At 41.4% G+C, this 17,537-nt stretch overlaps 1 protein-coding gene and 1 long non-coding RNA gene across 8 annotated transcripts in view; one reads left to right on the top strand and one right to left on the bottom strand.

Annotated features, from left to right (window-relative positions):
- Nucleotides 1-2,505: 2,505 nt before the first annotated feature.
- Nucleotides 2,506-17,171, bottom strand: LOC144579614 (uncharacterized). 2 transcript variants are annotated; one of them, XR_013527715.1, is made up of 3 exons: nt 11,958-17,171; nt 10,048-10,174; nt 2,506-2,896 (listed from the first exon to the last, which is right to left on the bottom strand). It is a non-coding gene; the product is annotated as an uncharacterized LOC144579614 (long non-coding RNA). The 2 variants fall into 2 exon arrangements; XR_013527716.1 differs by lacking the exon at nt 2,506-2,896 and adding an exon at nt 9,196-9,484.
- Nucleotides 16,964-17,537, top strand: part of LOC103788406 (uncharacterized) — a 394,706-nt gene continuing 394,132 nt past the window's right edge. For all 6 annotated transcript variants that reach the window (XM_078352273.1, XM_078352275.1, XM_078352274.1 and 3 more), the window contains exon 1: nt 16,964-17,406. In XM_078352273.1, the coding sequence (XP_078208399.1) occupies nt 16,964-17,323 (360 nt within the window). In that variant the 3' untranslated portion in view covers nt 17,324-17,406. The remainder of the gene's footprint in view (nt 17,407-17,537) is intronic.

Below are 17,537 nucleotides of genomic sequence, written 5' to 3'. Positions count from 1 at the left end.
TTATAATGAAAAGCCACACACAGGCCTTTTTCTCACAGATATACTACTAGTCCCTTTCTGAAAGTGTCGTCACACAAAACTGCGCCAGATTCAAGCTTAGAAGGATATGCCTTGCTGGTTGCAGCTATGAAAGGGGTTTCGTACATGCAGCTGATCAAAAGTTTAAAGGAGGAGTTAACTGGAAATCCTTGAGGAAGACAAGGGCAGCATGGAGAAAAACAGACAGGACAATGCTAGACTGGACAAGAAAGCGCAGTTTATGAAACTGCTCACACACGTTTTTGGCTGGCATGACAGTATGCCAGGTTAACTGTGGTTTTAATCACCTTGGTATTTGTTTCATGTATCATTTTAAAATGGAAACATTTCTACCTCTGTAAGTACAAACGATGAGACAGATATAGATTTCAATTTCATTTTATTTATTTAACCCAATTCCCTGGCTTTAAGGAGTTAGCCCAAAGTTGTGAAGAGTAGTGGAGCACCACCGCAGCCCCTCATGTGTCTTTATTCTGCCTTGGTTTAGGCCCTTCTTCCCTCACTCTGGACCTATTGAAATAGCTTCCTTTTATGCCCGCAGTTCCAGACTTCCTTTCTGCTGACGGATTTCAAACACTACTGGAAAGAACGTTAAATGCCACGCTTCCAGTCTTAACAATATGAGCTTCCCTTGAGTCAGTCTGTTATCTTCAACCAGACTCCTGGCTTTGTTTTTACCTTCAATGTGGGGTTAATGCTTTTGACACTTCCCTCCGAAAGGCTTGGATGAAATATTTTATCTCATCTATTTTTTTTCTTTTCATTTTGAGAGGGAGTCTTGCTTTGTAGCCCAGGCTGGAGTGCAGTGGCGTGATCTCAGCTCACTGTAACCTCTGCCTCCTAGGTTCAAATGATTCTCCTGCCTCAGCCTTCCAAGTAGCTGGGACTACAGGTGCCTGCCACCACACCTGGCTAATTTTTGTATTTTTAGTAGAGACAGGGTTTCACCATATTGGCAAGGCTGGTCTTGAACTCCTGACCTTATGATCTGCCTGCCTTGGCCTCCCAACTGCTCAGATTATAGGCATAAGCCATCGTGCCCGGTCTTACCCCATCATTTAAAGCCTTCCATGATTTGACTACAAATTTATTAGCAGCGATTCTTCCCTCCAGCCATCATGAAGCACGTCACATTTCTTGTTCATGTCTCTTCAACTTCATATGGCCTTGCTACCCATTACTAGAGTATAGGCACCAGGAGGGCTGATCTCCAGAGACTAAAGCTATTAGAAGATTTTGAAATGAAGAAAAGCATGAATTACTCATTCGTCTTAGCACACAGTAAATGCTTAGTATTTGTCCCTGGACCCATTCATTAATAATTAAAATTAAAAACCACCTTGGAGGTTGTTATGGTTTGAAAACTCATGTTAAAATTTAAGGACCCTTGACCTGTAAGAGGGGATTAGGCTATGAGGGCTCCCCAGTCATGAGTGGCATTGGTACCATTATAAAAGGGCAAGTTCAGCGCCCTGTTGTCCCCTCTTCTTCAGCACATGTGGATGCAGCAAGAAGGCCCTTGCCAAATACTGGCATCTTGACCTTGGACTTCCCATCCTCCAGAACTGTGAGCCAGTACATTTCTGTGCATTATAAATTACCCAGTCGCAGTCATTCTGCTATAGCAGCACAAAAGACAAAGTGATTGTTGGATAGGTTCCTAAATCTCTAGAATAGGTTATCTCTAATCACACATACAGATCTCTCTTTTTACAAACAAACAAAATCTACTGAAAATAAAATTATGGCCAATGTTGGCATTGCCATTTCAATGATTAGTAACTTTGATACTAACAATAGCCAGGTGTTATTGAAAACTGTGCCAGGCAATCTAATGACTTGAAGTAAATGAGCATGGCATCTTTAAAACTACCTGGTGAGGACTCTATCCATTTAAATAATGAGCATATTGAGGCTGAGGCTGACTTTTATTTGCTAAGTACCTGAACTGAGATTTAAATATTGATCTGAGGGACTCCAAAGCTCAACCCAGTCAGCTATCTGCATTCTTTCATTTAGGAAATGTTTTTGTTAACCAAGTTAAATGTCTTGTGTGATACTCACAGTGGAGACACAAACATGACCAAGAAACCTGGGTGTCTGCAGTGGCAAGACACCCTCTCTCCCTAATATTGCCAACAAAGGAAGAAGATACCCTGAACAAACTTCAAAGTGAAGTTGCCGAATTTAAGTGCATTCTGATCATCATTTTCTGTAGTAATTGAATATTACAACCCGGAATACAGTGGTGAAAGTGGATTTTGAGAATATTCTAACTGCGCTACCCGATTACAGTTTAAAGACCTGTGTATTCTGAAGAACAGGAGGTCCCAGGATTGCCTTTCTTTATGCTTCCTCATTAACCCGATTTCCTGTGCGGACTTTATCTCCAGTCATCCCTGGGATACACTAATGTAATGTCTCGGTGGGTCAGTAGAAGGTAAAACCACTCAAGTACAAAGCAAATTGACTGCAGAATCACTGGTTTTATTTCACAGAATCAGCAGATTTTTGTCCTTTTTTTTTTTTGAGACAGAGTCTCACTTTGTCACCGGGTGCCAGGCTGGAGTGCAGTGGTGCAATCTCGGCTCACCGCAACCTCTGTCTCCTGGGTTCAAGCAAATTCTCCTGCCTCAGCCTCCCGAGTAGCTGGGATTACAGGCACGTGCCACCACGCCCAGCTACTTTTTGTATTTTTAGTAGAGACGGGATTTCACCATGTTGACCAGGATGGTCTCGATCTCTTGACCTCATGATCCACCCACCTCGGCCTCCCAAAGTGCTGGGATTACAGGCGTGAGCCACTGTGCCCGGCCCTCATTTCTATTTTACAGACAAGGACACAATCCTTTTCTTTCTGAATGTAAAAAAACAAACAAAACAGTATTTTCAGTCCTGCTACCATCAGAAACATCAACCTCAAGACAATATTGTTATAGCAGGGGACCATGAGATATGTAAGCCAAACTAGGGTTCCTATTCCTCATTTTTTCTTGTGCTTATCCATAAGCTTAGCACTGAGTCAAGAGCATGACCTTGGACTAGCACAGCAGGGGTACACCTCCCAGCTCTGATACTTTGTGTAGCTGTATGTTCTTGGGCAAGTTACCTGACCTATCTAAATCTCAATTTCATACTCTAAAAGGATGAGGGTTCTAATATTTAAAACCTACGTCAATGAAATAATGTTAGGAACTATTTAATATCCAGATCGTTTTCATTAGATTTACACTCATCTATTCACACTGCATATATTGTTCTAGTATTCGTTCATTCCTTCAACAAATATTTGAATGCCCACTATGTATTAAACATTGTGCAGTGAACCAGACACACACAGTCCCCGCCCTCATTAGAGTGTATACAGCAGAATGTCCAGTTCATTCAGATCTCAGAGTGTACACAGTGTATTTAAGAACATTCAAATGTCAAAGGTCAGGATTTGATAAGGAGCTAAATAGGAGACACACAATGGACTTCCAGTAAGGAAGGAGGAGAACCAGGCATATACACTGTTATTCTAGAAACCAAGCCAAGAAAGTGTTTCCAGATGATGGTAGTGATCAATTGCATTAAATGCCTCTGGGAATTAGAGTCAGTGAGAATCTGAGAATGAAACTTTCATTTCGACAGTATGGACATCATTAGTGTTCTTGATCAGGGCAGTTGTAGTGAAGAATGGGAGAAAAGAAAACAACTACTTGGTACTTAAACATTTTTATGAATGAATCTCTACCATCCTTAGCTCATGATCACTAGAATTATTCTATTCTCAAAAAGAAAATTCACCTTTTGGTAGTGCGGGTGACTTACTCAAACTGAGCATCTACAGTACCGTATTGACGTCCGTATTCACCCTTAAGTCTTTATCATTGTTATCGGAGTTTCTGGAAACGGAACACATTCTTTGAACTCGCCTATCTATTGCTGGTTTGCCTTTATACTTTCCATAGTGTGCAGTTTCGTATCCGGTGAAAAATATTCTCACCCTTATTTTTTGAATATCTAGATTTTTGTTTTTCCTTTCAGACAGAGTCTCGCTCTGTCATCCAGGCTGAAGTACAGTGGCACAATCATGGCTCACTGCAACCTCTGCCTCTTGGGCTCAAGCAATCCTCCCACCTCAGCCTACCAAGTAAGTAGGCTATTTACTTGGTAGGCACACACCCCCATATGTGGATATTGTTTCATTTTTTGTAGAGACCGGATTTTGCCATATAGCCCAGGCTGGGACATCAGAATTTTATAATGTGTGATAAAAACATAACTCTTAATGCTATGGTAGGATGTTCAGTATGTTAAGAGATTTCAGCCATTTTAAGAAACTCAGGCCACCATTTTTAGGCTCCCCTTAGTACGTGGCACTTATTTCCCATGCAGAACAAGACATAGACACCTTTTCTTCTGACGTGGATTTATTTCTTATAAAGTATCCTGGAGACAAGCACATTTGAGTGAATCTCTCTTTGGGGTGTGTTTGGTCTCAAATATTACAGTGTATAAGCTCTGGCATTTGATTTCTTGTTTGGGGAGAATGCTGAGAGACTTGAGAGCTGGTGTGCAAGCTTGCTTTTGAGCTCCACTGCCAGGCCGGGGTATCTAACAGTGGATGATAATCACTCTCATATTTGACGCAAGGGCAGGGGCGCTCTCTCTAGAAGTTATAAATAAATGATATTGCAGCCTGATTGATTTATCAAATTGATAAAGTCAAAAAGAATCCATTCTGAGTGATGTTACCACTTCTTAAAACCAATTTTAAATTTTACTTCCATTAAAAAATTACCATAAATGGAATATAAAATAAAATCTGTGATTGTAACATGTGGAATATCTGACATTTAACTGTAGTATTTTCTGCTTGTTATTATGAGCACGTAAAAGAATTCTAGCATCTTAATTTTAAGACTACAGTTTAAGAAGTTTGAGAAACTGTAATGAAGATTTAGAGAAGGGCTAGGAATTTTTCTTTTTTAATTTAAGTGTAAGTATTTTGTCTAAGTGAATAAAGCAGGGTTTTGTTTTTCAATAAAAGCCTTACCTCAAGGTGTCTTTATTAATATATAAAGTTGTGGAAATGGGCTTTACTGGTTACAGACAACACATACTTTCAACATGGAAAAAGATGCTATTTGTTTAGCATTCTGGTTTAAAAAGACAGAACTTTTAAATAGATACCTTTAAGATTTTCTTGTGGAAAGATCCTTATGTAAGTTTTCTAAAGCTAGAGACTTTCTTAGTCTGCTTTCTTAACCAAGGTATAACAAGCTTTTCACTCAAGGATGAGTTACCCGTCTCATGTAGATGGACCACAAGCAATACAGGCCATTGCTTCATTATGTGAGAGAAAATGGGTTCAGTTGGCCTATCATTGAATATGTGCCACAGATCCATAGGGTGAATGCTGTGAAGCTACTTCCTTCAAGGAAAAGCTATTCACCAAATACAGAAATCACAGCTGTCATGTTTAAAGGTATACGTGCATGCATCTAAAGGAAAGGAATAGCGCCTCCAGTGCACATATCATGCCATTTCTTTGTGTAGATTGCCTTGGGGAATAATATTTTAAGGAATATAGATAAAACTCATAGCAGATAGGAATAGCAGATCATTTGCTTCTCGCTGCTCACATTTGCTAAGACTCTTATGAAGATTTTCCCTGGGCACACGAATCAGTTTAATAATGATCGCTGCCAGTTGGTGGCTAGACATCAGACTGCCAGCCTACTCAACAGTGTTGCCATCTGCTATTTGGATTCACAGTGTGTTGCTGCTACGCACCACCTCATTAAGAACGGGACCCTTGTGAGCCATAGACACTGGCTTATTCAAGTGAGCGAAGCCAACTCCTCCCCAAGCCGAATTTGTAGAGGCTGCATGCTTCTCATCTTATTTGGAAGTTGCTCTATGCTGATCATGCCGTCTCTGATCACTTAGGTTTAGTATTTCAAGCCAGCTCCTTGTTTCAAATTAGTGTCAAAATACAAATATGATTATTTCAAAGATTGGTAAAAACGACTCATTCCAATTTTTTTTATAAGACAGTCATATCTTAAAATGGTACTAGTCAGTGGCTTGCCAAACAACTATTTTAATAAGTTTAATATTTTATAACTATTTTATAATCCATTGGGCTTTTCTGGATAGATCTTCCAGTCCTGAAGATTTTTCAGTTTTGTAGAATTCCTACTGTCGTTTTTATTTCTTGGAAAGGGACTTTCAAAGGCTTTAATCATATTTTCTCTTTTCTTCTCCTGTTAAATATCCAAAAGCAGCTGGAATGCAGAATACTTGCATTTGTCAGATAGACATGAGTGCATTTTACCTGACAGCCATGGATTATCTTAGGGTTTTCACTGTTACAGAGAAAAGAAAATTTATTTGTATAGGTCAGACAATGTCTAGATCCCCACCATAGCACCTTCATAGGAAGTAAAGCCTCTAGTACTTTAAGCATTAAATATCCAAATTAAGCTAGTTTCAAATCTCAAAGGAATTCATAAGCTGGGATTTAAGTCTGGGGTACCCCTCCCTTACTTTCCACACGGGTACTTAGTTCTCACATCTGCACTTACCAGCATTCAGAACGTATTTCTTAAGCCTTACACTTGTTAGGTACTCTACGTAAGAGGGCTTTAGGCCAGGCGAGGTGGCTCATGCCTGTTATCTCAGCACTTCGGGAGCCCAAGGCAGGCAGATTGCTTGAAGTCAGGAACTTGAGACCAGCCTCACTAATATGGTGAAACTCCATCTCTACTAAAAATACAAAAAATTAGATGGGCGTGGTGGCAGGTGCCTGTAATTCCAGCTACTCAGGAGGGTGAAGCAGGAGAATTGCTTAAGCCTGGGAGGCAGAGGCTGCAGTAAGCGGAGATCATGCCACTGCACTCCCTTCTGGGTTAAAGAAGACAACTCCATAAAAAAAATCGGGAGAGTTTGATGCGCAAACAACATTGGAAAGTGGGGCATCTCAGACAGCCTTCTGCAGGATGCAGATTCTGAGATATAGTTTAATTGCAGGATATTTATTAACAAGTGCCTTTTGCCAAAAGTTGTTAAAAGAGAGAGGGAAGTGGACCTGGGTAGAGGGAGAGGCTGAGTTGTAATGCAGGTCCAATGAGGTCCCTGGCCGACCCCACAGGGAGCTCGAGTTGAAACGGCCCTCAGAGATGTCCTGGGATGGGCAAGAGAACACCTTTGTATCTCCACACTGATCAGTCCTTGTATGGGCCACTCCACAGAGAAGTGTGACCTTCGGTGAAATGGTTCTCTACAGCTAAGCCAATTCCTGAAGAGGGCTGACAGCTGCAGGCTGCCTGCTAACAGGACACCCAGCAAGTGGGGTGCGAGCTGTTCTTCAAGGGGGATCTGGGCTGCATATCCTACTACTGCCACACGGAACGCATCAAATCATCTGTTTTGGAGAGTCGCACTAAACATTCACAAATGAATGGCTTTGAGAATCTGGCACTGAAGCAACTTTCTTTTTTTTTGAGACAGAGTTTTGCTCTTGTTACCCAGGCTGGAGTGCAATGGCACGATCTCGGCTCACCGCAACCTCTGCCTCCTGGGTTCAGGCAATTCTCCTGCCTCAGCCTCCTGAGTAGCTGGGATTACAGGCACGCGCCACCATGCCCAGCTAATTTTTTGTATTTTTAGTAGAGACAGGGTTTCACCATGTTGACCAGGATGGTCTCGATCTCTTGACCTCGTGATCCACTCGCCTCGGCCTCCCAAAGTGCTGGGATTATAGGCATGAGCCACCGCGCCCAGCCTGAAGAAACTTTCTAATTTAGTTTTTCTCCTAACATCAGTTCATATTCTATGGTGCTAGTTTTCTGCTGAACATAATTCGATAAATCTCTCCCTAATCTTACAGTGCCTTGCAGGCTGTTAAAAGAACTGTATACAGATGGTTTGCTCTAGGATTGCCTGTCCTTCAACAGGGTCTATCAGTTCTGCCTGAAAACTTGGGTGTTGCTATATAAGTGAAGGACCTGCTATACAATGGCATATAGGTTTTGTGATGAAATTAATGGTCACACCTTCATAGGGGTCAAATGATATGAGGGATATACTGTGATGAATATGAAAGAGTGACAATTCACTAAGGCCACCAAGAATGAGCCTGTGGGAGGGTACTAGCATCACTGAGTGGAATAGTGGCTTTAATCTTTAGACCAGGGCTGATGGTAAATGAGGCGGTCACAGGACTGGGCTTAATATGATTTGGGGTAATGGGCCCTCAAGGAATAGAAGGCCCTAGAGGACTGGTGCTTAACTACCAAAAGTCAAAAGGCCATAACTACTGTAACAACTGGTGAAATTGGAGCGGTAGTTAAGGGGGTTGATTCACAGGGTGTTTAGGAGATAATTAATTGAAAGTAACACCCTTACAGGCAAAATAGATTGGCAAATAACGAGAATGCTGCGTAATGCCTATAACCATATAAGGCACGAACAGAACCACACTGGCTCCAATGACACATCACAATCCCTTTCTCAGTTCCCAGACCTAAAGCACTTTTCAGGTAAGGAACCGACAGATGGAAGAACCCATAGGTGATGGGTTACTAGATCACAGGTCACTAGGAGGAAGAACTCTGCTCTACATGTATATACTTTGATGAAATGGCAAGTTCTTCCCCAAATAGATTTATGACTATATGCTGGCAAGAAAGAATATCCAGACATTTCTAGGTTTACTGGGCACAGAGCCTGAGTTGACAATGACACCTAGTAATCTTCCTGGCATCTAGGACTGAATGGAGCTGAGCAGCCCAAGGGGTGGACTAAGCCAGCCATGGAAATGCACCACTGAGATCTCTTGCTGTGGAACTTAATTGACTGGGGGGGTCCCCGATACTGCCCTCTGAATCCATTGATAGTCAGGCCAAGGCTACATTTCCCATGGGTTGTTTCCATCAGAACAACAATGACTGAATGAAGCAGGCATACTAATAATGCAGGCCTATTCCTGTGAGGTAGGGGGCTCCTCCAATGGGTAACTTTGGTTTGAGTGTTCTTTATCAGCTGACCTTAAATTTCATTGGAATTGTGCTATGTCTACGCTTTCTGCTACTCAACCCTCCTTTCTTCCCTCTCTCCTTCTGTATTAGTCAGGGCTCTCCAGAGAAAGAGAATCAGTAAGACTAATCCGTCTAGAATATTTATTATAAGGAATTGGCTCACAGTCATGGAGGCTGAGAAGTCCCCCAATCTGCTGTCCGAAGGTCTGAGAACCAGTAGCATTGATGGTGTCGGTCCCAGTTCAAGGGCAGGAGGAGATGGATGTCCCAGCACCACAGTCAGGCAGGAAATTCAGCCTTCCTCCACCTATTTTATTTGGGTCCTTCAAAGACTGGATCAAGCCCTTCCACATTAGGGACTGCAATCTGCTTTCTTCAGTCCATCAATTCAAATGCAAATTTCTTCCAGAAAAAGCCTTATGACCAGAAATAATGTTTGGTCAGATTTGGGGCATTCCGTGGCCCAGTGAAGTTGACACGCACAGTAACCATCACACCTCCATGGAGGCCAGGCATTTCATGTCGTCTGGGTACTCTGTCGAGCTTCCTTTCCATGTAAACCCTCAGTCATTTTTTTTTCTCCAAATAAATGTCTTATAAATTAATCATGTCTTTACATGTGTTTTTTTTTTTTTGAAGGACTGGAACTAATAAATTTGGACTTTGTTCTGGCAGGTAGTTTAGTTACTTACAGGTCAGCTTTACACTATTGAGGCTTGTTTTTAAGCCTGTTGTGTGGGTGGGGAGCAAGTGAAGTGTAGTTTTCAGTCAGGACAGTTTAGCCCTACTTAGGTAACATGGAACCTTTCTGGGATCTTCAGTGAATGCCTGGTTTTCGGTCAGAACACTCCACTGTGGCTAGATGGAAATGAAATATTTCCCAATCTCACACTAAGTTTGAGAATTGTTAGGCTTAGTGTTCCACAATGTACACAAGGGGGTCTCTATGTAGATTTCTGGAACTTTTTCTTGTCTTTACCTTCCTCCTTGTTGATACTCTGTCCTGAAAATTCAAGCTGTCTCAGCCTCAACTCCAATCTTCCTCTCCGCAACTCAGTAAGACCTGTTTAAGGTCCTCCTCCTGTGATGGGATCCAGAGTGCTCACCTGGGAAAGGCAGGGTGATTAGAGGTCTCACACTGTTTCCCTTCCTCAGCCATCAAGTTGTCTCAACTTTTTCCCTGGCTTCTGGAGACACTGAGAGCCAATCTTTCTGTAAAATTTCTAATATATGTACTTAGAGCTATATGCTTCCCATCCTATGCTTTCACATCACACAAGTTTTAATATGCTGTATTTTCATTAAAATTCATTTCAAAATATTTTCACAATTTTGCTGTGATTTATTTTTTGACTCATGGGTCATGAAGTATATGTTCCTTAAATTACATGTGTTTAGGAATTTTTTTTTTTGTTACCTTTCTGTACTTGATTTCTGGTTTAATTCATACTCTATACGATTTCAATTTTTTGAAATTTCTTGAGACTTGATTTGTGATCTAGCCTAAGATGTGCCCCAGAACATGTGGTAAATATTTTGCAGTACAGTTTAAAAGAACATGTATTCTGATGTTTTTAAAGGTAATATTTTAAGTCCTATTCCTGCTTATAGTACCAGTACATAGCACATAGTAGAAACTTAACATATATTGAGTTAAATAATTCAAAGGTTTTATCCTAATGGTGGCGATTCAAGACCAAGTAAGAGTGGACGATGATGACATTGCTATTTCTGTTAAGACAGCGCTTCATACAACATACAGGAATGTCATGCAAAGTCATGTGGTCTCCCCCCATTTCAACCAATATTAATGACAACACTTTCTGTGATGAAAATTATCCCAGTATTTTTCTTCCTGTGTTTCTATTGGTTTTCTCTTCATTGGTTGTAAGCTTTGTATCACTAGAGCTATTTGATAGTAGGAAATAATTATTTTAGGAAAAATTAGTGACATTGGTCTATAAAGCTCACAGAGACACAAGAAATGATTAAATTTATTTTTTCATTTTTCACCAAACAAGTCACGATTGTTTCTGAGATTACAAAATATTAGACAATAGCTAAAATTTCTACACAATGGTCAAATTTTTCAAGTAGAATCATTTTTTAATTTTCCAAGTTCCAGTGTCACTTCTTCCTTGAACATGAGTCAAGGTTAAAACTCAGCAATGTACACCTACGAATACATTCAACTTTCCTATTTAATCCTTCTGCCAACCTTATTCTGGTCACTAAAGTTTTGATTATAAAGAAGGAAGGAAACAGATTTAGATAAGTCTAGCAGTATATTATGTAGGCTTATAAGATGCTTCTTGTGTATAGTCTCACATCTTTTCAACCTCCAATTCCAGTCACAGCACTGGTGAACAGTTACGGAAGGTTTTACCCTGCTCTGAGCTAACACTGTCTCACTTCAAGCGTGCACCAAGACTCTAGCTTCCTGTCTTAAGACCTCTCTGATGCAGCAATGTGTGATGCTGTGGTACCAGCTGGGCTCTCAGCTCCTTGCAGCCCAGAGGGATGGGGCCAGGGGTGGTGGGTTAATGCCCCAAAGGAGCAGCCCTCAACACACAGGAGGTGGCTGCTGATGGAGAAATACTTCTCCATTCTCCCTAAGGCAGCCAGTTCTGAGATAAAGGCTAAGAAGAACCCTGAGAAAGTTCTGCATCAGGTAGCCATTGATAGGAGTAGAGCACTTGATAACATCAGCATCTGGTTTTGCTTGGACTTACTTTCCCTTTCCCCGCGTTCACTGCCCTGTCTCTCGTTCCTGCTCCTTGGTATTAGACTCATAAATAGAATGTGCCTACTGTCTCCCTTTGTCTCCAGCTCTGCTTTCGAGAATAACCTAGATTAAAACAGTGGGTAAGTGCATCGTTGGTACATTACATAATGCAGGATGTAATTTTCCTTGACTCTGCATGCTGCAAAGAAACATTTATTCAGATGGCAGCATAGCTGAGAATTTCCACCTTTCTCCTTTTTGAAACCTCGTGGTCCATCCTGAGCCTGACCACCTAAGGAAAAAAAAGTTGTCACAATCAGGTTACAATGAAACAGGCAAATTTCTTTGTGAGGATGGCTCTAAGCATTTTTTTCTGCATGAGGGAGTCCCTGGCAATTTGGCTAGATATTTCTGTGTAATATGGAAGAGCCCTCCGTCTACTTGATCATGTGAAGCTTTTGTTGCTCTGGAAACAAGCATATTAAATTTCTTATTTTCCTTGGTTAAAAAAAAAATGGATCATGGGTGGGCATGGTGGCTTATGCCTGTAATCTTAGCACTTTGAGAGGCCGAGGATGGTGGATCACTTGAGTCCAGGAGTTCCAGACCATCGTGGACAACATGGCGAGACCCTGTCTCTATTAACTATATAAAAATTAAACAAACAAACAAAGATACTGGATCTTTTAGTGCTATAATTCATTAAGAAACTCAAACATTAAAGAAACATGAATTACTGGAAAGCTCTCAGGGCTTTCTTCATTCATGAATGAATGAAGGAATGCTCTGAAGGAGATAGGGAGTTATTAGAAATACATTAAGGTTGCCCATATGCTAGAACTAAGTGAAAATGTTAACAATGATAATTTTTTCCCATTTGGTTCTGAAGACACTTCAGAGAACAACATTGATTAAAATCCCTCTCTTATTGAACCTGTATTCCAGTGGAACAGAAAGTTAAGACAACAAACCAAGTAAATCATTACAATACATTGAATTCAAAATAGCAGCTACAGATGAAAAAGAACATGAGATGGTGTACAGCCTGAACTACATACCCCCAAAATTCAGATGTTGAAGGCCTAACCCCTAGTACCTCATAATGTAACTATATTTGTGGATAAGGTTTTTAAGGAGGCGATAAGTTAAAAAAAAAGGCCTTTGGATGGGTTCTAATCCAATCTAAATGCTGTCTTTATAAGAGAAAATTTGGGCATGCAGAGAGAGGCCAGGGGCACTCATGCACACAGGACAAACCATGGGAGGACACAGAGAGAAGGTGGCCAATGGCCAGCCAAAGAGAGAGGCCACAGGAGAAATCAAACCTGCTGACATCTTGATCTTGGACTTCTAGTCTCCAGAGCTAAGAAAATAAATTTCTGTGGTTTAAGCCATGGGGTCTGTGGTGCTTTCGCACGGCAGCCCTGTAAACTAATACAGATGCTAAGAGAATGTGCAAGCTTTCTGTTTTCGTTTATTTAATCTAAAGGTTTCACTAAGAAAAAGGACATTGGAACAAAGACTTGAGGAAGAGTCAGTTATATAAATATCTGGGGCCAGGAGCATTCTGGAAGAGGGAAAAGCAATTCCCAAAACCCTGATAGGGAAGCAGGCCAGGGAGGTGTGATACCCAGAGCATTAGAAGATGAGGTTAGAAAGGTACGGAACCGAGAGACGGTGGCAGATCACAGGAGAGAAGGGTTCTCAGTGGATACAGGGCCGTACTGTGCACCTAGGGGATATGGTGAAAAATTGTGAGGAGTTGTGGCATTACTATGATTGGGGTGGTGGTAATGGCCATTAGCAGGCAGGCAACATTTATGTTAAAAGAATACCATGCTCAGGACCCTGCCACCCAGCAAAGTATTTTTTCTGCATTTGATGTGACTTTAAAATAGCTTGCTGCTCACTCATGGAGATGTAAACTTGATAACATTTGATGCTAACTTCTAAACTCCATTAATGGCAAAATAGGTTACTGGGATCAACTCTTCCCTAAACAAGTAAACATTCTGGATAAATATGTTTATCAAATTCAAGGAACTGCTGCTAATATTTTTTGAAGTATTTTTCTGACTGACATTTTCTCTTCTTGACTTCTGAAAATCCAGTTTCATGTAGGTTAGATGTCTTGATATTATGTCATGAGTCACTGATATCCCGTTTATTATATGTTTTTTTCTCAGTGCACTTTAAATTTGGGTAATTGCTATTAAACTATCTTTTTTTTTTTTTTTTTTTTTTTTTTGAGACAGAGTCTCAATTTGTTGCCCAGGCTGGAGTGCAGTGGCTCAGTTTCGGCTCACTGCAGTCTCCATCTCCCCAGTTCAAACAAGTTTCCTGCCTCAGCCTCCACCATGCTCAGCTAATTTTTGTATTTTTAGTAGAGACTGGGTTTCACCATGTTGGCCACGCTTGTCTCAAACTTCTGACCTCTGGCCTCAAATGATTCTTCCTCCTAGGCTTCCCAAAGCACTGGGATTACAGGCGTGAGCCACTGTACCTGGCTCTCTACTGACCCATCTTTAAGTTTCCTGATTCTCCTTACCGTGTGTCCAGTCTACGGATAATCTCATAAAATAATTTCAGTTATTATATTTTTTAGTTCTAGGGGTTCCATTTTGTTCTTCTTCAATTAGTTGTATTTCTCTTGAAATTCCTGTTTTCACTTATCATATCTACCCTTTGTAAGACTCTTTAATAATGTAAATTAACCATAAATATATTTTAAATTCCTTGTCTACAGCTTCTAACATCTGTAGTTCTGTTCCCATTGATTTATGACAAAGGTGATGTTGCAGAGTAGTGGGGAAAGGATTTTCTTTTCCAAAAAATACTTAGGTCAGTTGGATAGCTACATGAAAAAAAATTAGTCCTCCCTTCACACTGTACGTCAAAAGTAACTGTAGGTAGTTAGTACATCTAAATGTTCAAAGAAAAAACCTAAGCTTCCAGACGGTAACATAAGAGAATGCCCTTGTCACCTTAGGGTAGGCAATGATTTCTTACAGGGTAGCAAAACCACTAATGATGAACAAGAGCGATAAATTAGACTTCAATAAAAATGCAAGATCATTTATCAAAATCTAACAATGAGAGAGTTAAAATGCAAGCCTTTCATTAGGAAAAGGTGTTTGTTTGTAGCACTCATCCAGAATACACATCAAGTAGAAAACTACTCAATAGAAAAATGGGTCAGTGCCTGAAAGGCACTTTCCTAAAGAGGATATCCAAGTGGCCAATAATCACATCAAAGAAGCTTTTTATCTTTACTCATCAGAGAAGTGTAAATTAAAACCATATAAACCCCAAATGTTGGAGAGGATGTGGAACAACCAGAACTCTCATCATACAGTGCTGGTGGGTCCGGAAATTTGAAAAACTGCTTGGCACTGTCACTACAGCTGGTTATATGCATACCTTAGATATGTATCCCAATAGGAAGGTTTATCTGTGTGAACGGACTCACAGACTAATGTTCATGGAAGTATCATCTGTAATAGCTCCAAACCTGGAAAGAAGCTGAATGTCCAATATGAGATAAAGTACCAGTCACAAAAGACCTCATATTATATGATTCCATTTTTGTGACATTTCCAGAATAGGCAAATCTATAGAGCAGAAAAACTCGTGGTGGCTTGGGGCTGCAAAGGACAGGGAACTGGGGTTGGGGAGTGATAGCTAAAGAGTATGAAGTTTCCCGGTGATGAAAATTTTCTAACATTGTGGTGATGGTTGCACGTATCTGTGAATATGCTGAAAGCATTGAATTGTACAACTTGAATTGCGCACTTTAAGTGGATGAACTGTATGGTGTGTGAACTATATCTCAATAAATCTGTAATTAAGAAAAAAACAGTAGAAAGAATAAACTGTGTATACTCATATAACTGAATTTCATACAGCATAGAATAAGATTTTTAAAAAGACCCGTTACATGCAACAATAGGGATGAATTCAAATATAATACAAAGTGAAAGAAACCAAATACTATAAAATATTTACCAAGTAATTCATTTCATGTGAAATGTCGAAACAGACACGATTAACAGGGGGATGAAGAATGCTACTATTAGTTTATTTCTTGAGCTGGGTGGTGGTTGCTAGGGGATGTCTGTGTTAATCTTTGAAAGTTTACTGAACTGTATTTATAATTTGTACACTTTTCTGTATGCTGTACTTCAACAAAAGTTTATTAAAATATTTTTAAAAATCAAATTGTTCAGTAAGTTGTCCTACAATATGCATTAAAAAAAGAATTAAAAATTGCACAAGCATTTCAAAAGTTATTATTTGCGGGTTGGGGTTTTGGAGAATTTGTTTTCTCCTATATACATCTAAGTATTTTCCAAATGACCATGGTAGACATATATTACATTCATCACTAGAAAAAATACTATTAAAATACAATTGTCTGAGACAATCTTGTATTACTTTTACACTAAACTAATTTAGTCCAAATGTGGGGATTTCAGCTTTTGCTCCCAGATGAAAAGCGCTTGTCATTTTAGAGCAAAGGTGGGCGTGGCAGTTAGTCTGAGGGTTTCCTGGTGGCCTCAGAGACCGCCAAGAACTCACCACGGGCCACTGGCCTAGGAGGAGGAGGAGCAGAGGTGCAGATGCAGGGAGGGATTCAAGAGACTGTGAACTAAACCTGGGTGGGTCCCAGTCCTCACAAAACCTGGGTCCTAACTGCAAAACTGTGCTCGGGCCGAGGAAGGGGTGGAGGACTCACTGGGGCTTTGGCCTCTGTGCTGGGTGAAGTTAGTGATTAGGTTCTAATCATCGCAGTCTACAGGATTTCATTTTTGCAACATCCAGCAGCTAAGAGTGGTTTTTACATTCTCAAAACAAAGACTGTCAAAACAAAGGCGAACACGCGAGAGAGACAGTTCCAGTCCCAAATTCTAGAGTTTTGGCTTTCTAGATCCTTCCAGAAAAAGTGGGTCAGCTTCTTGATTAGAGACTCTAGGCAGAAGAATGCTAAGGTATTTAAAATTTTTACCTGGGAACGCGCTTGCTGGCGAGGCGGAGCCGGCGTGAAGCTAGCGTGCCCAGCGGCACTGGTTCCACGCGATGCTGTACTGCCCAGGCTGGTCAGACCGAGCAAATCGGAATCCACAGAAGAAAATTCACGCCTGAAGGATCCAGGCTGGAAAGGGATGGCCAAATGGACGAGGAGGCTCCCTGCAGCCCTCGGCGGATCGCAAAGGAGCAGGGCTCCGGGCTTCCATCTGGGAAAGCATCGCTGTCACTCGCGAAGAAGCCAGCAGAGCCCCCGCAGAGTGTTCTTTCCTCCTCTCTGCGCGGGGCCGGGGCAACGCAGCGCGCGACTGGGGCCAGGCTGTCTGTAACCTCGGGAGCCGCGCTGAGTGGGTGCGGCCGGCCGCCCCGCGCGTGCGCAGTGCGCTCTCGGCGCCTCCCACGGCGCAGGCTCGGCCTTGGCCTCTGCGCGCTGGGCGAGTGCGCCCCTCTCGGGTTCCCTAGGGCGCGGGAAGCGTTTGTTCATTGTTTTGAGAGTTTGTGGTGAACGTCATAACCCTTCGTCCTTAAATATTGCCGATACTTGACCTACGCAAGAGACAGTGTCATGTGATTCCGCCTGATGTCTCAGTATGTATCTCCTAAGAATAAGGGATCGTTTCCCATCAGGGTTTCTCAACCCTGCGCTGTTGACGTTTTCGGCAGGATGAGTCTCTGCTGTCTTTGTCCGTATGGTGGGGGTGACGGGGTGGGGCGGGGAT

This window comes from Callithrix jacchus, chromosome 15, assembly GCF_049354715.1.
Source record: "Callithrix jacchus isolate 240 chromosome 15, calJac240_pri, whole genome shotgun sequence".
Classification (NCBI taxonomy): domain Eukaryota; kingdom Metazoa; phylum Chordata; class Mammalia; order Primates; family Cebidae; genus Callithrix; species Callithrix jacchus.
The sequence above is the reverse complement of the archived record's forward strand: the minus strand, read 5'-3'. Positions and strand labels throughout refer to the sequence as shown.